Source organism: Lissotriton vulgaris, chromosome 1_1 (assembly GCF_964263255.1).
Source record: "Lissotriton vulgaris chromosome 1_1, aLisVul1.2, whole genome shotgun sequence".
NCBI classification, from domain to species: domain Eukaryota; kingdom Metazoa; phylum Chordata; class Amphibia; order Caudata; family Salamandridae; genus Lissotriton; species Lissotriton vulgaris.
The window spans coordinates 313,506,582-313,530,615 of record NC_141685.1 but is presented as its reverse complement, the minus strand read 5'-3'; the positions used below and the strand labels follow the sequence as shown (position 1 = coordinate 313,530,615).

The 24,034-nt window shown below is 45.6% G+C and overlaps 1 protein-coding gene across 1 annotated transcript in view; it reads left to right on the top strand.

Annotated features, from left to right (window-relative positions):
- LOC147747107 (vitamin D3 hydroxylase-associated protein-like) overlaps nucleotides 1–24,034 on the top strand; it is a 329,790-nt gene that overhangs the window by 199,109 nt on the left and 106,647 nt on the right. The window contains exon 11 of the mRNA XM_086952358.1: nucleotides 4,899–4,942. Within this exon, the coding sequence (XP_086808484.1) occupies nucleotides 4,899–4,942 (44 nt within the window). The remainder of the gene's footprint in view (nucleotides 1–4,898; nucleotides 4,943–24,034) is intronic.

The following is a 24,034-nucleotide window of genomic DNA, read 5'->3' as shown; positions in this document are numbered from 1 at the left end:
GAGGTTATCTACTATGCACTTCAAATCAAGGTGACAAAGGGCCGAATTTGCCTGCATGGTACTTCACCATAAATATCTAAAACTGATGATTCGCCCGCACTATATCGTGGTGGGTGACCATCATGTTGCCACTGACAGTGCCACACTGGCTCTGCCGGTGGAAAGCTTACACTGATGACCCTACAGACTTTGGGACTGTCGGTGTTAGTACATTAGACTACCTGCCCTATTTAGAGAGGACAGTCTGATGTACAATTATACTTTTTTTAATCTTTGGGACCATCACTAAAAGCCTGGCCGTCCCAAACAGTGTAAAATAAAAATGACCCACTCATTCTGGGACACAACTCCCAAGGGGTCAGTCATTAGTTTTGATTTTACAGAAACAAACTCGCACCTAGAGAGTTGGTTTTGGTAAACAAAAGAGTTTGTTGAGAGGATGCTTGAAACATGGCGACCGCTCAGTAAACATTCCGAGGCATTTGTACTAGGAGTTAAGGCCATTTTAGCAGCACTTTTCCGATGGTTTGGCGGTGATATTATCATCGCAATATGTACAAGCTATTGCTAACCTCTGTTAGCAGCAGTTTTCCGGTGAAAAAGTCCATAGAAAAGTTCACCACTTCTGCTAGCGATAATGACATGCAAGGGAGGCGTTCCCGTGCAAAAACATCCGCTAACCCCACTTCGCAATATTTACAAGTGAATTCTTGAAGGTAGGAGGACCAACAAAACTGCCTTTAACAGCAGTTAGAGGCAGTTTTTTAAAACCATAAAATAGCTGGTCTTAAAAATGGAGCTAACACTTGGGGCCTCATTTCAGCAGGTTTTGGTGTTGGACAGAGCTGCAAGCGATGTTGCTGCGCTGCCCTTCAACAAAACTACAGGGCAGGAATTTGCACCATGATTAAGATAGTGCGCATTCCTGGGTCTCAGTCATGAAAAGTGTTGCAGCGCAGCGACAAGACAGCGTTGCAACACTTTTCACTACGCCCTTCTTGGGTATTTACTGGCTCCATGACGCAAGTAATGACAGATACGTCTGGAATCCTGACATATCTGTCTGCGCTAAAGTCACGCATTGCTGCAGTTGCGTCACAAGCATGATGCAATTCCAGCAATGCATGGGGCCAGGCTATCCATGTGGCACTGTGTCACCCTTATGCCTGCCATCAGGCAGGCGTAAGGTACTGATGCAGTGCTGTCATACAATTGTTGCAGGTAAAGCTGGTGGATTTCACTGTGCCACTCCTATGAGGCTGTGTTGTGTTGGAACTCACACCCTGCATACATCATACCTAATGCAGGTATAATGTGGCACAGGGCTTCACAAGGTCACGCATATGTCTACATGCATCACTTTGCAAATACGGCACAACGTGGTGCTAGATTTTGCCTGGTCTTTTCTTGAGAGGTGCCAGGGTGTCGGCGCAGTTGGAGATCCATCGGTTGCGCGCTGCAGTGTTATCGCATGTAAGCGTTGGCGGAGTGGTGGAGCTGATGAAGTGGACAAGACGTTCTTCGGTGCCCCTGATCCAGCTGCGAGGGGGGCTATGATGGCGATGGTGTACGGTGGGCATGGTGACAATGATGGTTGGTTCAGGAGAGTCCGGTGGTGTGGCTGTAGTTGAAATTCCTGCTGGCGATGGAGACGTGCTCGACCGCTTGTCCTGCTATGTGGATTGCTGCAGTGACTAGCTGCTTGATTCTGATGTTAACGCGCTTCCCCAGAAAGGGGTGGTGTTCTGGTCACTGGGGTTGTCCAGGTGGAAGTAGAGCTCACCGAGTAGGATGTCATCGGTGGATGGGAGAGCCTGGGGTGCAATGAGGTCTACAATGGTATCGGAGAATGGGGGTCCATGGCCCGGGGGGCCAGCAGATGAGGGTGTCGAAGAGGGTGGGGTTGGGGTTGGTCTGGATCTGGATCTGGAAGGTAAAGTTTTCCATGGTCACCGTTGGATCATTAGAGTGCGTGGTCAGTGCATGATCTACCGTTTCGGCCAGGCCGGCATCCAGGGCACAGCAGCCAGCTGGCTAAGATCTTTCCTGGAAAAAAAGATCCCAGGCCGTCCGCCGTGGCAATCTGGCTGCCTCTAAACATAAAATAGCTTGCGGTGTCCCACAGGGCTCATCCCTGTCCCCCCACTTGTTCAACCTCTACATCTTCCCCTTAATTCAGTCCCTTAGAGACAGGAAGGTGATGGTCTTCAATTATGCGGACGACCTACAACTGCTCTTTACGATCAATAACACCGAGAGCTCAATTACCAGCTTTCAGTCTACCATAAGGTTCATCCAATCTTGGATGGACCAAAACCAAAACGAGCCTGCCTCATGAAATTCAGAAGAGCACTTCAAACCTGGCTCTTTCAGCAAGCTTACAACTAAAGTTCCTATTGAGCCACGCACTCTGCCTCTTCTACAGCGCCATGAAACCAATCAGTGTAAGTACGCTCTATAAATCATTTTTAACATAACATAACATAACAGTCCTAGTGTGCTTCTGTAGGTGATGGAAATGACTTCTCCTGGATGGTCGGGGTGGTACTTGCGGGTGATTTAGTAGCCGTCAATGATGGCGAAGGTGATGTCTGTTCCAGGGCAGATGTTGGTCCTGTCAGACCATGTGGCGTCCAGGGTTGATGGCGAGGAGGATGCTGGGGTTGTCTGAGAGGAAGGGGCCTTGGTGCTGAGCGCGGTCCCGGAGCAGACGGATGCAGACAGGCTTGCCTATGGCTTGCCTTTGGCATAGGAGATGTCCATTACAATGCAGGCATTACATTGTAATGCCTTTACAAGGCAATGACAACAACGCAGGTGCCATCACATCGCATTCCATTCCAATGCATTGTAAGGGTTGTAATGGTGTTTTTAAGTTTTAGTGTGGGTATGGGTTTCGGGGGTCAGAGATTAAATTTGCGGTGTGATTTGTGGTCATATATGAATTTTAGGGAGTGTTTTGGGTGGTCAAATATGAATTCTAGGCTTCAGGGTGTGTTTTGAGGTGCAAAGGTTAGTTTTAGGGTTGCACTTACTTAAGTGGGAATAGTAATTTTTAATTTCTGCTATCCAGCACTTTCCCTACTGTTGCAATATGCATAGTATTAGAATGCGTTGTAATGGAATGCGATGTAATGGTATGCATTGTAACATCATATATACCTTTGGCACACCAGTAGTATGGCCACTACGCATGGGCGCACAGCACCCACCATAAATAAGTGCGGCGGGGGTACTGGACAGATGGGAGGTGGGAAATGCCGGAAAGGACAATGGATGGGGCGGGGACACGGAGGGGTGTGTGAGCGGATGATGTAAATATTTAAATGAAAGACATCTTACTTTGAGGCCGGGTCCCGTGTCTTTGTTGCTCCTGATCACCTGAGTCTGCCTGAAAGCAGTGGGTGATGCTCTTCTGTCATTGCAGATTAGCCGCCACGGGGGTGCGTCACACCAGGTGCTAGGCCTGGGCGACTCAAACCCCAGTCCTCCTCTGCTATGTGTCCCACCTTTTCCTTACCTGGACATTGATACCATGGAGCAATCAGCTGCACTCTCTTCAAATCTGTGACTCATCAAGCAGGAGCCTCAGCTAGGTGGGATTTCACAAGCCTGGGTACAGCCGTATCCACCAAGTATAGTTCACAGAGTAGGATGTACTGTCCACGCTTTCAAGGTTTTGGATGCCATGGTGTTGTGAAGAGTGCAAAACGAGAAGTCATGTATCACTGGTGTTGCACCGCGATGCACCTCTTTTCATGGACATAGCTCTGCATTTCCTTTTTCCCTTGGACTCTGGCAGGTCATCCTGGATGTTGGGGGGCTTGAGGGGGTTATTGATCTGTGTTTCACTTGACCCCGGCTTCTCCATTCTGCATTCCATTTTTTATGCCTATTTTTAATTGGAGGTCAACTGATAGGCTATTTTTGGCTATAGAGGCAAAAAAAACTCAAGTTGGGCTAACTAACATGCAATTTTTTGCCGCTAATGGGCCTTTCGATAGTTTTTGCCTGCTAGCGCCAGAATTCCTATTGCCATCATGCTAATGTTGCCAACAGTTTTCACAGCTGATCCTGAAGTAATCGCCATGTAGTGACGTCTTGTAAATACGTAGCTAACAAGGCGATAGTTTTAAGGTGTACACAGCGGTACGGAAACTGCTGCTAATTTGCGGAAGTTATTGCCAGTCCTTGTACATATCCTCCTCAGTATTTTAAGAAGAGCCACAGTGGTAGCTGCTCTTCTGAAGGCACAGATGTCTCTGCCAGATTACAGAGGATATCTAAATCTGGCTAGTGGTGGTCCACCATGGCATCAAAATTCTACTATCTCGGCTCACCTGACAGACAGCAGGCGGGCCTTAAGTCTGGACACCAGTAGCCATTGTCTTCTGTTACAGGTGTGTGATTTTCTGTTGGTGGGTGAACATTGATCGAAATGTAGCATTTCTACTTTGGCTTCATTGCTATGTTTTATGAACACATAATGTTTCCCACATGAGCCTAGCAATATCAGCACTGTTTTATATAATGCTAGTCACCATGTCATCACCCACTCAGGAACCACCCACCCTATTAAAATGATATTTGGTCTGATTTAGAGTTTGGTGGACATGTGAGGTCATCACAAATGGGACAGATTTCCTGTCTTCCTTATTACAAGTGCATTAGATGGATGCTATGGCACTTATAGTAAGGCAGCTAGAATATCGGATATGACTGTGTCGGAATAGTCCATCCACCAAACTAGAAATCAGGCCCCAAGTCATGGATCCAGAAAACTCATATTCTCTGATTTGTGCCTCCTGACCTCATGTGTGCATCCACTGCAATGTCACCATTTCCATGCAATTTCCGTTAAAGCAAATGTGATGTTAATTGAACACTTTTTTTCTCAGTTTCCACGGATTTCTAAGGAGTTGGATGCCCTGTGTGGAGTGGGGTAAGTTGCTTCATTACAATTACATTTGAAGTAGGACCATGTAAACCTATCAATATTTGAGGGACATACTGAAAGACACATTTGCAATGCAATGGATGTTAACTGGCAATAAACTCCTCAGGAGCTGGTGCCTGAGTTGAGAGGACCCAATTACATGTTTTTTTACTCTTATGGCAAAATGCATCATAGGGTTTTGCCCTTTCTGTGTCTATGAGAAAATGTGTTTATGCATATGGCCCTTAGTTCCAAAAATAACAGTTGATTAGCAGAACTAGAATCATGGGCGTCCGCAGGGGAGAGTAAGGGGGGGCACTTGCCCCCCCCTGGAACACCGGTCCGTCACTATTGACAGCCCCCACAGTGGTGTTTGTCTGCAGGGCCGTCAATCTTAAAAGCGTGAGAAAGCGCTTAATGACGGTCCTGCTTGATGAGTGGGAAAACTGCTGCTGATGGGCAAGAGAGAAGGTCCGGGCCTGGCTGCTCCCACAGCTTGAAGCAGAGGCACACCTAGAGTCAAATTTCTCTATGGGTCACATTTTTCAAGCAAAGGAAGAGTGGAGCTGCAGCCAGGGGCCCTTGGAAGGGGTGAAAACCATCAAAGCCTCATTAACGCCAGCACCGAATTCAACAATTCGCCCAGAGATGCAAAGGGTGTGTCTGGCCTGTTTTTTGCGAGATCAATTGGAAATCCTTCTGTGTACTTTTGATTTATTTGTACTCAAGCTATATTCCTTTCTTTTGTTGGTGCTATTACATGCTGGTACCTAGTCTTTAGGTGCCCTTTCGTATACCATATCGTGTGTGGTGCAGACACTTCTGTTCCGATGGATGTGTGCACTTTTCAGCGAGCATTAAAGTTTCATCAATTTCTTTTCCATGGTAATAATCAGTTTTAACTCTTTTTCAGTTGTCAACAAAATATTTTAATTCATATTTTGGTTTCCATTGTTAACTGTTGTTATACGTTTAATATATCCATTATTTCTAAACTAAAATAATGGATATATTAAAAACGTATAACAACAGTTAACAATGGAAACCAAAATATGAATTAAAATATTTTGTTGACAACTGAAAAAGAGTGAAAACTGAACAGAAGTGTCTGCACCACACATGATATGCCTGTTTTTTGCACCATAAGCACGAGTATTACAGAAGGGTCTGCAGATGAGATGGATTAAAGAGTTTACGCCTTGAGCTCCAAAGGGGCAGTCCCTCATGTTCATTGCAGTATCGAGTGTAGCCCCTGGACCACTGTCTGTACTCACTGTCGCCTGACATGATTCCCGAAGGGAAAGCTGCCCCACAGAGACAACTTTTCGTTTCTGAATCATGTACCAACTGCAGCTCAGTGTTGGTATCAGATCAACGGTTTGCGACTGCCATTGCGTTTGAAAACCATTGATATATGTCATTGTAAATTGCAATTTGAAGATAGCACCCTTTCCACTGCCCCTCCAAATTCCAATATGGAGTAAGATGCAGAACCCCTTTTGTCAATCATGAAGGTTATACACAACTCTAAAAAGGGGTTTTGCAGCAGCAACCACTGTGATGCTGCAAATTGTAAGCTTTATGACCACAACATCCTTTTGTATTTTAGGGCCCTACTTATTTAGATAAAGCAGGATGTGCAGTGAAAGGAATGACGTTACAAATGAGTAGTGCCTTTAATGCTCTGGAAATGCTAGGATTTCCAATCTACCTCTAGACCTCTCTCTCTCTACCTCTCTCTCTCTCTACCTTTCTCTCTACCTCTCTCTCTCTCTCTCTCTCTACCTCTACCTCTCTCTCTACCTCTCTCTCTCTACCTCTCTCTACCTCTCTCTCTACGTCTCTCTCTCTCTACGTCTCTCTTTACCTCTACCTACCTCTCCACACCTCTCTACCTTTTGCTATCTCTTCCTCTCTCTCTACCTCTCTCTCTCTCTCTACCTCTCTCTCTCTACCTCTCTCTCTCTACCTTTCTCTCTCCACCTCTCCCTCTCTATGTTCTCTCACTCTCTACCTCTCTCTACCTCTCTCTCTACCTCTCTCTCCACCTCTCTCTCTCTCTACCTCTCTACCTCTACCTCTCTACCTCTCTCTCTATCTCTCCACCTCTACCTCTCTCTCTACCTCTCTCTCTACCTCTCTCTCTACCTCTCTCTCTCTACCCCTCTCTCTCTACCTCTCTCTCCCTAACTCTCTCTCTCCCTACCTCTACCTCTCTCTCTCTCCCCACCTCTACCTCTCTCTCTCTCCCTACCTCTACCTCTCTCTCCCTACCTCTACCTCTCTCTCTCTCTCCCTCTACCTCTCTACCTCTCTCTACCTCTCTCTCTCTCTACCTCTCTCTCTCTACCGCTCTCTCTCTCTACCTCTATCTCTCTCTCAAACTCCCTCTACCTCTCTCTCTCTACCCCTCTCTCTCTACCTCTACCTCTCTCTCTCTCTCTCTACCTCTACTTCTACCTCTCTCGCTCTACCTCTACCTCTCTCGCTCTACCTCTCTCTCTACCTCTCTCTCTCCCCCTCTCTCTCTCTACCTCACTACCTATCTCTCCACCTCTCTCTCCCTACCTCTACCTCTCTCGCTCTACCTCTCTTGCTCTACCTCACTCTCTCTACCTCTCTCTAACCCTCTCTCTGCCTCTCTACCTCTCTCTCTACCTCTACCTCTCTCTCCACCTCTCTCTCCACCTCTCTCTCTCCCCATCTCCATCTACCTCTCCATCTACCTCTACCTCTCTCCCTCTACCTCTCTCCCTCTACCTCTCTCCCTCTACCTCTCTTTCTCTACCTCTCTCTCTCTCCCTACCTCTACCTCTCTCTCTCTACCTTTCTCTCTACCTCTCTTTCTCTACCTCTCTCTCTCTCTCTCTCTACCACTCTCTCTCTCTCTCTCTCTCTCTCTCTCTCTCTACCTGTACGTCTCTCTACCTCTCTCTCTCTACCTGTACGTCTCTCTACCTCTCTCTACCGCTCTCTCTCTCTCTCTCTCTCTCTCTCTACCTCTCTCTCTCTCTACCCCTCTCTCTCTCTCTACCTCTACCTCTCTCTCTCTACCTCTACCTCTCTCTCGCTCTAGCTCTCTCTCTCTACCTCTCTCTCTCTACCTCTCTCTCTCTACCTCTCTCTACCTCTCTCTCTCTACCTCTCTCTCTCTACCCCTCTCTCTCTCTACCTCTACCTCTCTCTCGCTCTACCTCTCTCTCTACCTCTCTCTCTACCTCTCTCTCTCTACCTCTCTCTCTCTACCTCTCACTCTACCCCTCTCTACCTCTCACTCTACCCCTCTCTACCTCTCACTCTACCCCTCTCTACCTCTCTCTACCTCTCTCTCTTCCTCTCTCTCTTCCTCTCTCTCTCTCTACCTCTCTCTCTACCTCTCTCTACCTCTTTACCTCTCTCTCCCTCTCTACCTCTCTACTTCTACCTCTCTACCTCCTTCTCTCTCTACCTTTCTCTCTACCTCTCTCCCTCTACCTCTCTCTCCACCTCTCTCTCTCTACCTCTCCCTCTCTCTATACCTCTCTCTCTACCTTTACACCTCTACCTCTCTCTCTACCCCTCTCTCTCTCTACCTCTCTCTACCTCTCACTCTACCCCTCTCTACCTCTAACTCTCTCTCTTCCTCTCTCTCTCTACCTCTCTCTCTCTACCTCTTTACCTCTCTCTCCCTCTCTTCCTCTCCCACTCTCTGTCTTTACCTCTCTCTACCTCTCTCTCTACCTCTCTCCCTCTACCTCTCTCTCTCTATCTCTATACCTCTCTCTCTACCTTTACACCTCTACCTCTCTCTCTACCTCTCTCTCTACCTACCTCTACCTCTTTCTACCTACCTCTACCTCTCTACCTCTCTCTCTACCTCTCTCCCTCTATGTCTCTCTACCTCTCTACACCTCTCTCTCTCTACCTCTCTACACCTGTCCACCTCTCAACCAGTTGAATTCCGGGAAGCCCAAACCATCAGTATTTCAAATCTGCGAATGAAACTTGGGTAGGATGAGCCGTGCAGCTCAGAAAGGGATGTTCTTTTTACATAATTTGTATTTAATAGAATTGGGAAGCAGGAGAGCAGTCTCACAGTTGAGATAGGGATTAACATACACGGGTGACCGCTTTTGAATTGGCTTTAAAACCATTCAAAGATGGCTGCAGCATCTACGTGTGATGTGGTGGACTAAGTGGCAGCCGGAGCCATATAGCACTGCTTGTCATTTAAAAAACAAAACAGCATTGACATAGCCAATAGGTCTCCCCTTTGGGACCGTATAAGTGTTTAGTTGTCTAGGACAATATCCTTGGTGCAACAACATCAAATGTTGCATGGCTAAACACTTATAAGGTCCCAAAGGCGAGACCTATTGGCTATGCCAATGCTTGTTTGTTTTTTCCTCTGTTTCATTGTGTTTGCCAGGTAATCTGCTGTGAAGCCTCACATGCTTTTCCTCCCACCCCATGGGTATCTTTGTTTATTTAAGCTCTTTGTCTTATTAGATTTGTTTTATTTGTGTATTTAATACTTGTGCTCAATCATGTCGGAGGATGGTGATGAAGTAAAAATGTTGCCCCCCCCTGGAAAAATTTCTGTGGACGCCCATGACTAGAATAAAGAGATTTTATGGGTGGCCAAGGTCTAATGGTGTTAATTAAGAAAGGATGACCAGATGTATGAAGGCTCTGTGAATACTGTTTGTAACAGAAAATGTATTTATTTATTTAAGTCCACTTTTATATAGAGCATACTACACCCTGAGGGTTCAGAACACTTTCCATTAATGAATAGGAAAATCCATTGTACAAAATTGGGTAAACATTACTATTAGAAATAGCTGGGTTATGTTATGCTGTGTATATTTGTGTAATTTAAACACTAGGGGGGTCTTGTCCGTAGGTTACCAGGAAGGACAGTAAAACTTTATGAATAAATGAAGACCTGGTCCCGAATTCTCAAGCTGCTCTTTATTTTGTGTCAGACTTCGAACCTCGATTAATTAATTCTGAGGCTCATATGCACTTAATCATATAACTGCTTCCATATGAATTTTGAAGAGTTACAATTTTATAACATGTCAGATATGTAGAAAACACCAAAATACAAATTTACTAACAAAATCAAATCAAAGAGCAATGAATTTGAAACATTCAATGCTGTGACATACATCAAAATCAATTAAGATTGGTTATCAACCATTTAAACCATTACATACATTAGTACACCAGAACGATTTTAGCATAAATGGTCCTAGTCGTATTTCATTTACAAGTTTTTAGGACCAATCCCTCACTAGGCTATTCATTTTGTATTTAGACTGTGTCTACTCATTGTAGACAGTACTGAGTGCTAGTCCTTTAGTGGGTATAGGGAAATAATTCCAAGAAGATGCCGACGCGTTTCCAAACCTGATCAATGATTCGAGGTTTTTCTTCAGGGCACTACTGAGTACCTAACTGTAAACAAAAGTTTTTTAGGCATCACCTCTCATTTTCTCATAATTTGTTACAGGTTTCGCTCTACAGCAGTACGTTTACCTTAATGTATTCCAAATAGTCTGGGGCACTGTCTATTTCCCGCCATTCAGATCTGCAGGGGAGTGAAAAGACAAGGAACTGTCACTTGTCGCACTGTTTTGAATTACACTTTCTCTTGACCGCAAGTTTAAATATACTCACTGCTGCTGTAGTTATGTAAACGTGTTCTCACACGCTGTTGCCCACAGGACTTTTTCACTTTGTTGGTGTTACTCTGCGAGTCTGTGATAAATCATAATGTGATAGAATGTCAAGTTCTTCATTTGTATATTCTGGCTGTAATATTGTTTAAGACAAAAAATGCTGCTTACTTGTACTGGGTATTTAAGAACTCGTCCATGTCACGATAAGTGTGCTTTCCGCACGGACACAATGCGGCAATGCTGCGGCGGTTGTGTTTTTCTATGAATTAAAGAATCGAGTTGTAACTATTGGCCATAATATTTACATTGTTTCTCACGGTGATACAAAGTTTCAAATCACCCTTCTCACCTGGCGTTTTGTGCGCTTTCTCTTAACGGACTATGGCTTCCTCATTGTTGCATCAGTCGTTTTCGGCAACGTTCCAAAGACTGTTACGTTTCTATTGGTGTTCCGAAGTTAACTACCGGGTCACGTGTTTACACGGAACTCTGGGATTTGTAGTTACTTAAAATTCTATAGAAGAGCCTTGATTTAGCCCTTTGTGAATATGGAACTCATATGTGGTCAAGCCTAATTCTTTTTGGAAGTGTGAACATTTTGTTTTCGGGTATGTACTTGGTGTGGGCATTGCGTAATTCATGTTTGAAAATGGTTTATTTTACAGAGTATTACGAACAGGGGGTCATTCCGTGGGTTTAGTGAATGGTTCCTTGAAGTTCAGACATTTCATTAATTACTTCCAGCATGCAGTTGTACCTCAAAATTAGATAAGCTTCTTTTCTAAGCAACATGGTATCTAGGTCGCCTCCATGGGGTGGAATTTTAATGCTTGACAAGATTGGCCACTGGAAATCTTTCTCAGTGTGGTTCTTGTCTATAAAATGCTGTACCATTGGGGCAGTCAATACTTTTCGTTTAATTCTGGACTTGTGTTGTGTAAGCCTTTGATTTATTTGCTAATTGGTTTTCCCAATATAGAGCTTTGGGCAAGGACAAATGATTGCGTAAACTACATTGCAGCTTTTGCAGTTGGTAAACTCTTTGTGGGGCAATTTCGTAGAATTGAATTTGAACATGGTCCCTTCAATTGTATTATCGCAAGAGACACAAGTTCCACACTTGTGGTGACCTGTAACTGGTTTCATTTTCCATAGTGTACGTAGATCAGTTCTTGCTTTGGTAATACCCAGATCTACTCGAACAATTTGTTGGCCTATACTTTTTCTTGAGAGCAAATACAGGTTTTTCCATGGGAACTTCAGGATTGGAAAGTAAATGCCAGTTTTTAAGAATTATGGCTTAGAACTTGTTAGTGTGTGGCCCATATGTCGTCACACACACTAATCTCTCTAGAGGTTTTTTTTCTTTTTTCTGTAGTAAGTCCTCTCTCTGTGTGAACCATGCTGGTTTGATTGAATGTTTGAGCATTTTGTGTGGGTATCCCCTAGCTCTCAACTGATTACTTAAAATCTCAGAATGTGCCAAAAAATCTTCCTTTCTAGAGCAATTCCTCCTAATTCAGAGCATTTGGTTGTTGGGAAGATTAGCTTTTAAACTCTGGGGATGATAGCTTTTGTAGTGGAGAATTGTGTTTTTGTCTGTCGTTTTGCGAAATAAGGTGGTGGTCAATTTTTGCTCTTGTGGGAAACTTCTACGTCTAGAAACGTTAATCGTGCTGAACTGTAGTTTGCTGTGAATTTTATATCTGGGTGTCGGGTATTAAGCCATTTGTGAAAACGGACAAGCATTTCTTCCGACTCGTTCCACTGACACCAGATATCATCAATATACCGATACCATGTTGTTATTTGTGGTTGGTAAGGGTTATTATGGTACACGAAGCGTTCCTCATACAAGGCCATGAAGAGGACCACCATCTATGGGGCATAAGGACACCCCATGGCGGTCCCCTTCACCTGCACGTAGAACTCGTCCATGAACCTGAAATAGTTCTTTTTGAGTGCAATTCGGGCTAGATCAATTATAAATTGAGTGGGGACTCTTTGTGGCTTAGGTCTAGTCTAAAGGAAAAACTCCATTGTCTCTACTCCCTCCTCTTGGGGGATTTGGGTATAGAGGGAGGTGACATCAAAAGACACCATTAAATCATGGTTTACATCAAAGGGATTACCTTCAATTTTATTTATGAAGTCGGTGGTATCTTTTATGTATGATTTAACTTGATCCATGAAAGGCTTCAAGAACACATCTACATATTTTGCTATTGGTTCTAATACTGAGTCGCAGATTTGATTTTGTTAGTAAATTAGTATTTTGGTGTTTCTACATATCTGACATGTTATAAAATTGTAACTCTTCAAAATTCATATGGAAGCAGTTATATGATTAAGTGTATATTTGTAAAGCACACTATCCCCGGCGAGGGTATCCTGAAACTGAAAAGAAGTGTGTGCCTAGCCCTGCCTATGGTAGGTTTGTTATTTGAAAAGCCAGGTCTTCAGTTTCTTGTGGAATTCAAGAAGAGAGGAGGAGGCTCTGGTGTGGAGTGGGAGGCTGTTCAACATTTTAGGAGTGATGTAAGGGAACGCCTATCCACCTGAGCTTGTTCTGCCTATCCATGGGATGTCTGTGAGTAGGAGACCTGTGGAGCAGAGGTGTCCAGGTACTTGGTGGCAGGAGATGCGATTGCTCAGGTAGGTGGGGCCTAAGTTGTGTGGTGCCTTGAATGTGTGTAAGGAGTTTGAAATTAGAGTGTTTGTGTATCAGGAGCAGTGAGCACCCTAAGGTCTGGTGTGATATTAGTTCTGTGTGGTAGGTTGTGATGATTCTAGCTGTCAAGTTGTGTATGTTTGTAATCTTCTTGTGGGTTGATTGGTGATCTCAGTGTAGAGGGTTCCCGTATTCCAAACTTGCTGGTGACTAGAGGGTGAGTGGTAATTGTTCCAGTGTTACCCAATAAGCTACCTAAGAATGAGAGGCCTGGTTCTATTGTCAAGCAAAAGGTTATGTGCACAGAAAAGGCAGGACTTTAGAGAACCAAACTGATTATAAATAAGTTACTTTGACTCTGGATGCCTGAGTCTATGCACAGGATATGAGTGGAGGTTAGGCTTGAAGGTAATGTGGATTATTTCAATTTTCAGTTGCTTCCTGAACATTTTGATAAGGGATTGTTGCATATGTCAGGATGGACCAAGTTCCAAATTACAGGAGCAGTTCCAGAGAAGGATTGTGAGAAGCTTCTCCGTGTCTTGAATCTGGGGGACTGGGAAATTCTAATAGGATAACTTTGGCACTACTTAGAAAGTGGCTGACTCCAGAGAGGGTGATATTATCACCAAATACATCAGGGCACACCAGTGCAATACTTTGTGTGTTATATATGCCACTTCATACCAACTTCTAGATTTTAGCGGAATCCATTTCATGTGCTAAGTACTGGGGTTATGTGTTTGAAGCATCTCACTCCTGTGATTAGTCTTGTTCCAGCATTTAATGTTACCTACAAAGGGGCCCAGTGTATTTTGGCATCTCCTGTGAGTAAACCAATACCATACTCCAGTCTTAAAATGACCTGAGCTTGATCCACCATCTTAAAGTCTGCTCTAAAATGAATGTTTACATGCGTAGGAGAAGTCTCAATTGATGTTGCACACTTCTTGTAATGTCATTTATGTGTACTTGAAGGTCCAGGTTCTTGACTACAGTAAGGCAGAGCAATTGTAAACATTTAATAATTTTAAGATTGTACTCAAAACATTCAATGAGGCCAACTGGGTCTGAGCTTTGTTTAGAAGGAGAATATCCTCTTGTAATGAGACTTTGGGATAGCACTGAGTGTCATCCACACAGATGGGATATGATAGATTTGTGTGTTTTAGGATTGTGGTTAGTGGTTTCAGGGATACGTTGAAAGCATAGGGTATAGAATAGAGCAATGAGGGACACCTTGGTCTATGGCAGCAGGGTCCAAAATGAGAAGAGTTCCCTTTTATTTGCTGTGAATGATATTCTGAGTATTAGTAGAACCATCTTATTGCAGTTCTGTTTATCCCCATTCTTTTAAGAAGGGTGGAATGGTTGACAATTTCAAACACAGTGGATAAGTCAAGGAGGGTGAGTTGACAACAATCTCCTTATCTAGAAGATGCACATTGCCATCCATGATGTGTATGTTTCAGTGTAGTGGCTGGTACTAAAGCCTATCTAAAGACTGTCTAATAGGTATTGGTCTTCAATTATTTGCTTAACTTGGAACACAGCTTTCAAGTTTCAGTGTTGTGACTGGTACTAAAGCCTAACTAAAGAATGTCCAATAGGTATTGGTCTTCAATGAATTGCTGAACTTGGAACACAACTTTTAAGGATCATTTCGCTGGGAAAAGAGAGGTCTGTAATTCAGTAATCATTGTACAAGTCTTCAGGGATAGTACCAGTTGTATTCAGGAGTGGGGAGGCATGTTGTGTTTTGACCCAATTTAGAACTTCGTCTTTGACTAGAGAGGAGCTGATCAGTTTCACCCACCCGTTATGTAGTGAAATCAGTGCTTATTTATTTTAATACAGAGAAGAAGATCAGTTCTTCGAACTGTGAGGCTGGTTTTGTATTCAGTGCTGTCAAAGAGACTTCCTAACCAACCTTGCTAAATTCCTTGAACTTGATCTTACCTCCAAGCACTTGGGGACTAGACAGGAGGTTGGATGATCTGCTGGAGTTTAACCAGTGAAAGTGCCATCTTATTGACCTTCTCATCAACAATTCTGAAAATCTACTCACATGTTTCTTTTGAGGTGTTGACATCAAACTTTGTAGTTAGGAGGGTGTGTGGTCAAATATTTTCCTAGGGAGTTTCTTGCTAGATCAACCTGACCCAAAGAAGGAATATTTGACATAAATATGTTAGTTGAATACCAACCTATATCCAGTAATAGTGCACGTGATCCACTAAGACATCTCACAGTTTACGGGAAAATAGGAGCAAAAAGTTAAAAAAAAATCACGGATAAGTAGTGGGAAAATTAATTGGAGTACAAAAAAAGGTGATGAGGAATCACTGATGTAAAAATTCCTATACAAATTTTTTGCACAGGCTTGTCGTCCAAGATGCCAACAGGCAAAGGCTGATTTGTATATTATGGTGTGGAAACACACACTGATACGACAAAATTGAGTCATGGTACTTGAACTTATAGATGACATGTCGGACAGGACCATGGGCCTGGGCACTCTGCGCTGCTTGTTAGGTCAAATGCAAAGAACAAAATCACTTAAATATATGTGTAAGTTTGCTGTCCTAGTTCTAGGGCTAGCTAAACGAAAAAATGGCATGAGATAGAAAGCATATAGGGCACCGGATGTTAGGAAAAGGCTAAGTCAGGTCCGAAAGTGGTTTATGGCAGAGATGGCCATGTTACTTGATCAACATAGAATTTATGGCAGAGGGGTGGCGACGGTTATTTGGAACACAATACATTTGGTTATAGATGCTAAATCACACAACAAACCTCATTGAAACCCATAAGCTACACATAATGTCCATGCCGTTCGTGGATCCTGCAACTTTAGGGTATTGGTTTTGTTTATTTTTCAAGTTGAATAAGTATTTTTAGATCTTCTCTCTTATATGCACACAGGCCATTAAAGTACTGTTTTAGCATGTTAGAATTGATAAAGCATGTCCTGGGATCATTGCTTTAAATAGGCAGGCACTGAGAATCTGCACTTTAATTTGTAATGGGAACACCTGCATTTCTCAGTAGGGATTAAATAATTTTAATAGGAGAGTACCAGAACTTCGTGTTAACCAATTGGACTTGGGTTAGTGTGTACCAGCACTTATATTTTCTGAGTTCCAGGACTCTATGTTATGTACGTCTCGTTGGGCAACATTCACAGCAATGCTCTTAAGTGTTGAGACACGAAAGGCTTGGTTGTGAAAATGATATGTAATTGGCGCTAACAGTGGACCAAGTAACCATATAGTACCAATCTGTCTTTACAATAAAGAACTTTGGGCTTCATAAGTAATGATGCCCAGCAACCAACTGGTTGGAATAAAATAATTTTGTTTCTCGGAGTGCCTAGTAAAAATGAGCAATCTTATCAATCATTCTTTTTTATTTTTTGTCTTCTTTTTATTAGTTTTTCAAACTCAAACATGGTACACATGTAGTCATACGTAGTTCGAACATATCAATATGTGGATATAATACATATTATTAGTCAGCTGCGAATAGTAACATTCCATAAATTAGTAGTCAGCAAGCTTCCGGTGGATTGAGTGTCTCCAAATACAGCATAGGCATAAAGACACAAATTGCAGCACAAAAGCACACAGGCTGGGGGATGCGTGCAGGGCCAGGCCTAAAACTGAGGGGTCAGAGAGAAGGAAAACAAACAAAAAACATATATTACCAACTTGCACAATGTGACAGAGGCCTATCTCCATTCCAAATCAAGCATATCAGGGTATAGCAATAGCTGCAAGCATCTCAAAACCCGCCCACTATTCCAACCCGTCACTCTCATATATAGCTCCAGGCACAGCATAAGCGTACGAACGCAATGTACTATGCTGTGTGAGCAGGTCCATCAGTCTGCGGGGGGTCTATCCGAGTGTGTGACAGCAGACAGCAAAAACCGCTGCAACGGGACCCATATATCACTAGGTCTGGATGTAACAGGTAACAGTTCTGCATAAGTCGCGAGTTGCTCCTGACAATAAATTAGATCGTCAATCCACACCTTGAATTTGGGTGCTCTTCCTCTGCCCCATCGGCATGCCACTCTCCTCTTAGCCAGCAACAGCGTCAAGGCCACAAATTTGCGGTGCTCCGTCCGTAATGGCTCAACATACCCCAATAAAGCCATCAGAAATGACGGCTCTACTTGGACATTTATCATTGTGGATAGTGCCTAAAAAACCTGCATCCAGAATTCCCAAGGTGCAAGAAGTTAGCCCCAGGGGCTTGGCATCTGTCACAAGAGTCAGTGTCCCTTAGTTTGTACCTGTGCATGCGGGCTGGAGTGTAGTACAGTCTTTGAAGGAATTTTTAGTGAATGAACCTAAGTCTTCTACTGGCGGAGACCCGCTCAGTCTATTGTGAACAAAATTCCCACTGCCTGTCTGTCAGAGCCGTGCCCAGTTTGTGGTCCCATCTAGTCCTCGCTAGTGCGGCCGGCTCCTCCCTCTGTGTGTGCACAGACCTGTATATCACCAACACCAGGTGCTTGGCTGTCGCGCCTTGGAGTATCAGCTGCAGTGGCGCAAGGGCCTGGGTTTCCATAGGAAAATCTGGGGTAATAGAGCGGAGTCCCTGCCTGAGGTGAATGTACAGAAAGGTGTCCAGTGATTTCTGTTGTAGACCCTGAAAGATATGTGCCAGGGTGCAAAATTTCCCCTCGTGATATAAGTCCCCCCAGGTTCTGATGTGCGTACGTTCCAGAAACTCATGGAGGGAACTTCCTGGAGGAGAGGCATGGCTGGATGATACACAAGCGGCAGAAGTGGCAAATAAAGCATAGGCGCATCTAGCATCTTGCCTATACGTGCCCAAGCAGCAACCGTGCAAGTCTCAGTAGTTGGTGTTTTGTCTCTACCGGGAAGTGGAACATATACTGCACCATCAAGAGGAACCGGCAGAGCAAGCCAATGCTCCGCCGCCACTTGAGGCATATATCGTGGCTGGCGTACCCAGAAATAGGCGTAATGCACTTGTGCTCTGTAGTAGTACAATTCGAAGTTGGGGACGACGAATCCCCCCTGGGAATACGGCCTAGTGAGAACATTCCAGTGGAGCCTCGGATGTTTCCCTCCCCACACTAAGCGTGTTAGTTCTGACTGCAACTGTTCAAAAAAGTACGCTCCTGGATGAAACGGTATACTCCGAAATAGGTAAAGTAATGGGGGTAATATCACAATCTTAATCAGCCATGGAGAGGGGGAGAGTTATCCAACGTGATATGTTATCCGTGATGCGGACCATAGTGGTCCTATAATTAAGACGCATCAGTTCGTCCCTGTCTCTTGCTATGCGGATACCATAGTATTTCAGTTCATCCTCGCACCATCCCATCGGATAGTCCAGTGGAAAGCGAGTCGTTGGGTCAGTAAGGGAGAAAATACAAGATTTACTCCAATTTATTTGAACACCCGAGAGTCTCCCAAAAATTATGAATTCCCTAAGGACGGGGTTCAAGTTCTGCTGGGGGTCACGCATATAAAGCGTGATATCATCTGCGTATAGGGAGGCCAGGATCTGCCTCATATTACACAGCAATGCTCTATCTCTATGGTGTTGTCGTAACTTTGCCGCCAGCGGCTCCACAGCTATTGCGAAATGTAAGGGCGACAAGGGGCAGACCTGCCTAGTGCCCCTTGTGACTGAGAACCCTTGGGAGACTTTTCCGTTTATAGTCACTTTGGCTACAGGTGAGCAGTATAATAATTTTATCCAGTAGAGGAAAAGGGGGGCAACCCCATGCGCGACATCACTCCAAACACATAGTCGCATTCAATGGAATCTAATGCCTTTGGGGCAGCCAAAAAAATAGCCGCTAAGGGCAGCTCCGATGAGACATTATTCATGACCCTAAAAAGTGTTCTCAAGTTGTGGGGCGTCGCCCTACCGGGTACAAAGCCCAACTGGTCGGGTAGGATTAAGTTTTCCAATGAGCTTAGCAAGTATCTTTACATCACAGTTGAGTAGTGACAGGGGCCTATAAGAATCACATTGTTGTGGTGTCTTTCCTGGCTTTGAAAGGGAGGTGATGAGGGCCTCTCTCATAGGGGAAGGGAGATGTCCCACTTCCAGCGCATCCTCATACACTTCTCGTAGTATGGGGGCCATCAGGTCTATGAAGGTTTTATAAAACTCTACGGGGATGCCGTCTGTCCCTGTGGCCTTCCCAGATTGCGTATGCATAATTGCCTCCCTCACCTCATCCAGTTCAAACGGGGAACATAGAAATTGTCGCTGCACATCACTCAGCCACCCCAGGGATACGTCACCTAAGTAAGCATCTAAATTGAGTGCTTCCGTCCGTGTAGTAGTGTATAGTGTAGTATAGTGTGCTGTGAAGGCATTCAATATGTTTGTAGTGTCCCTGTACACCAGCCCATCCAACCCTTCCAACTCCAGCACCACATTGGAGCTCCGCGTCCGTCTAATTGTTTCAGCCAGTGCCCTACCCGGTCTCTCCCCTTCACCATATCGGCGGGCTATCCAGTACCGCCCCCGAAATCGTAACTCTCTACGAGCCGCGTATGTATACTCTGTGAGTTTCTCCCTGAATTTTGATTGGGTGGCACCATCTGGTCTGGTAGACAGTGTCGCCTCCAGTGATTTGAGTTCGGTCTCAAGAGTATGCAATGTGTTCATAATGTCCTTAAGTAAGCCAGCCCCTTTCGCTATGCAAAAACCCCTCAATGCAACCTTAAACGCCTCCCATATAGTCTCCAAATTGTCAACAGAATCTTTATTATGCAGAAAAAAATCCTGCACCTCCTCTCTGAGTTCTTCTTGGAACACAGTGTCTAGCAAGATGGTAGGTTGCAACCTCCAGCTACTACGTGGTGGACCAAAATCTGCCGAGGACAGGGTAAGCTTGACAGGTGCATGGTCTGAGTAGGTCCTAGCCAAATGGTGCACTTGTGAGATTGCCGGGCAAAGCCCTACAGAAAGGAATATATAATCCAGGCGCGCCCACGACGCTGCATGGGCTGTAAAATGGACCCCCCTCTAGGTCATGGAGATTGAAATGCCTCCAGGCATCTATCAAATTGTATTCCGTGAGCGTGGTGTGTAGTACCGCACGTGCCTTAGTATAGTGATGGGGGGCAGGGCGAGATCTATCAATATCTGGATTGCATGCGATATTAAAGTCGCCACCCCATATAATGTGATTGGAACCAATGTCTATCATTTTGGCTCATAACTCTGTATAATACTGTGGATCATCTATATTCGGTCCATAGAAGCAGGCCAGGGTAACCGAATCGGGTCCCAATCTCCCCCAGGCTAGGCAATATCTACCCTGTGTATCCCACCTTACTCCTTCTAGCGTGAACGGTGTACGTTTCTTATAAGAATAGCTGTGCCTCTCGCATACGAGGAATAGGAGGAGAAAACCCTGTGTTCCACCCATTACAGTCAAAGGTATTGGTGTGCTGCGGGTTAAAATGCGTCTCCTTTAACATCGCCACATGGATCTGGTGTCTATCCAGCTAAGATAGCACTTGGCGCTTCTTAGGCGAATCTCCCAGCGCCTTCACATTTCATGTAACAATATTCAGCCTATCTACGGCGGCAGAGTGCATGGGCTCGGGAAACTACCATCCCTGCAATCCTCTGTCCAAAAGCGCTGTCCAGTCCCCAGACGCGTAGCACGCAAAGTACCAGATTCCGCACAGTCTGCAAACCAGTAACACCACAAACTAAGCTGATCACCGTCTGCGAAGAAAAAATAGCCATGTAGAATGACGACCATGTGTACCTTCCAACCTACCCCCGCAACCCATCCCCAAACTCGCATCCAAGCAACCAAACTTTGTTCCCTTCCTCCCACCACCCACTGAAGCAACCCAATCTTGCCAGAATCCAGGACCCACCCCCCTCCCCATCACCCAACTGCAACAAACACCATGTCATAACCCCCACACATAGTGTGTAATGTTCATCCGTGGGGACATGACTAGACAGCCACGCATCCTCCCCTCAAGACTGTCTGTGATGGTATGGCAGGCCCTGGATTGGGGGAGCGGAGCCTGGGACTTCAATAACATACATGCAAATGAGTCAATTGGAAAGGGGTCACCTCCCTTTAGACAGCGTGAGCATTGCGATACACCTGTCCACCAGAGTTCACTCAATATTATATAATAGTGTTCCTGAAGAGCGGTCATTCCAAATCCTCATTGTCACCACCGCGATCCAGGCGCTGCGGGCCTCCTGGCCTCCTCCTCCCCTGTTCGCCCTCTTCACCGATCGGAGAAAGTCTTCAACTTGTTGCAGATTCGTGAAGAAACTCTGTTTTCCTTGATGCATCACTCTGAGTTTCGCTGGATACAGGAGTGCATAATCAATTTGTGCCGCTCGTAATTTCCTCTTGACGTCCAGAAACTTGCGTCTGTCCTCCTGTACTTTGGGTGTAAAGTCTGGGTATATTGAGATGGTGTTCCCATCATATGTCAGTGTTTGTTTGTTCCGTGCTGCCCGGAGGGCCACATCCCAATCTCGATAGTTCAGTAATCTTGCGATGATGGGACGCAGAGGGTTACCAGGCATTGGCCGCGGCCCAAGTGTTCTGTGCGCCCTTTCTATTCTCGATATAGTCCTCCATTCGACCAGTATTCGTCGATTCTGGCATCCCTATGACGCAGATGTCATTGCATTGACTGCGTGCTTCCAAATCCTCATTTTTGGCCGCTATTGTCCGCAAGAGCTTGTCCATTCTTGTGAGCTGTGTCGTATGACAGGCAGTGACATCATCGACATCAGATATGCGTCATTCCGCCTCTTTAATACGGTCTTCATGTCCATCCAGATTGTGCGCGATTGCATCTATCCTGGACGACATACGGTCTACTTTGTCCACCACCGTCACGAACCCCTGACGCATCTCTTGAAAATATTATCCATGTCCGACGCCTGCGAGGTAGCACCTCCGTTGACATGCGCTACAGTCTCCCACTCCTGGTCCTCTTGTACAGTCCTATTTCCTTTTTTCCCTGCATCAAAGTTCAATTTAGGTTGCCTGGTGTCACGTTTCCCCATATTTCAATAAGTGTGCAGACCCGGTGAGGCGCTCCAAGTGTTCCCAAGCAGTTTCTCCCTTTCCTGGTCAGTGCAGCGATGCCAGACCTGAATTGTATATAGTCTCTTTGTGAACGCGTTGGATCTTTGCCCGCACGAATGCTGTGCCACCTGGTGTTGCGCAGCGCTTCCTAGTACGGGCTACTACACCCCGTCGCTCACCTTCGCTACCGTACTGCGGCCGTTAGTCACCCCCACAGCTATATTGCAGCGACGTGGCACATGTCTCACACACCTCTAGGATGTACCAGGTGTAGTCACTGTCCTTGGGTCCCCCTTGGTCACCACAGCCGCCAGTCACCTGGCCTGGGAGCCACTGCCGCCAAACAGGACTCACAACTTGCAATGGGGGGCCTCCGCATTCACCAACAACCCTTAGGCCTCACAATGCCACCCTCACAGGACTCATCAGCCGGGGGGGATGGTCACTTTCTGCTCCACGCCTCTCAATGCTTCAAAAATGCCGCTTGCAGTCCTCGGAGGAGCCTTGCACGTCCCCACGCTTTTCATGGCCGGCAGCACCACCCTCGGAATCCAGCGGTTCCCAACCGTCTCACTATGGGCTCAGACTCATGGCCACGCTATGGGGGGAGGGGAGGTTATGACCCCCGGCCCGCTTCAGCCGCGTTGTCACCTGTTGCACCTGCCCCTCCGCCCCTACGGCACTTGTCTCAGCGATGCGGGCCTCCGGGACGTCCGAACACCCAACCGAGTCCTCAGACCCCCAAACAATGCTTGCCGCCTATGTTCTACTGACCGTGCACTGTATTGTGATAGCAGATGCGTTCATGCAGGTTTCACTGCACACCCAGCTATGGCCTCGTCCGACGTAGCCCCGCTGCTTTTCGCATACCCATGCTGGGTGCTTCCCCTGCTCTCACCGTCTCCTACCGGCTCCGTGCACTGGACTTATGCCGCCATTCGCGATGCACCACCCTCCGCTTCAGTGCTCTCTCCTTCTATCAGCAGTTGGATGCGCGGCCCAGCAGCTGCGTGTAGGGCCTCAGTGTTGCCTGGCCACTACAGCGATCCACGGCTCCACTCTATTCCGATGCTCGGCTCGGGGGCTGACAATCTCCGATTTCCTCCCACTTCACACCGAGTGGGTAAGGAAGCTAGTTCTGTCGTTTGCTCAAGTTTTAACGAATATTGCCCTCATTTGCAGAGGATAAATAAAGGATATCAGTCCCAGGAAGCAGGAGCCTCACATTAGTGCGGCCATACTGCTTGCGTGCTCTCTAGCGCCCCCTCTTATCAACTATTCACCCGAAGGTGCCCTGGCACTGAGCATTGCCTTCCGGAAGCCAGGGTGTGTTGACCTAAGAATTATAAATCCAAATATTTAGTCCCTTCCTAAATGACAACAGCTCTGTGGTTTTCCTGAGATGAAAAGGAAGCTCAATCAAGGCCCTGACGGCGCATGTGGTGAAGCTTCTCCCCACAATTTGCTTTTTTTTAAAAAGGGGTACAACTACATATCTTGAGCCCGCCGGTCGGAATACTCTTCTTGGGGTGTACCATTTAAAACACTAATTTAGGGATTCCGGGCCTCCTCGATGGAGTGCCTTAAAGACTGTGCATAGGGACTTAAATTTAATCCGCTGTTTGGCCAGTAGCCAGTGAAGATGTTTTATTCCTTTTTCAATCAAGACAAAT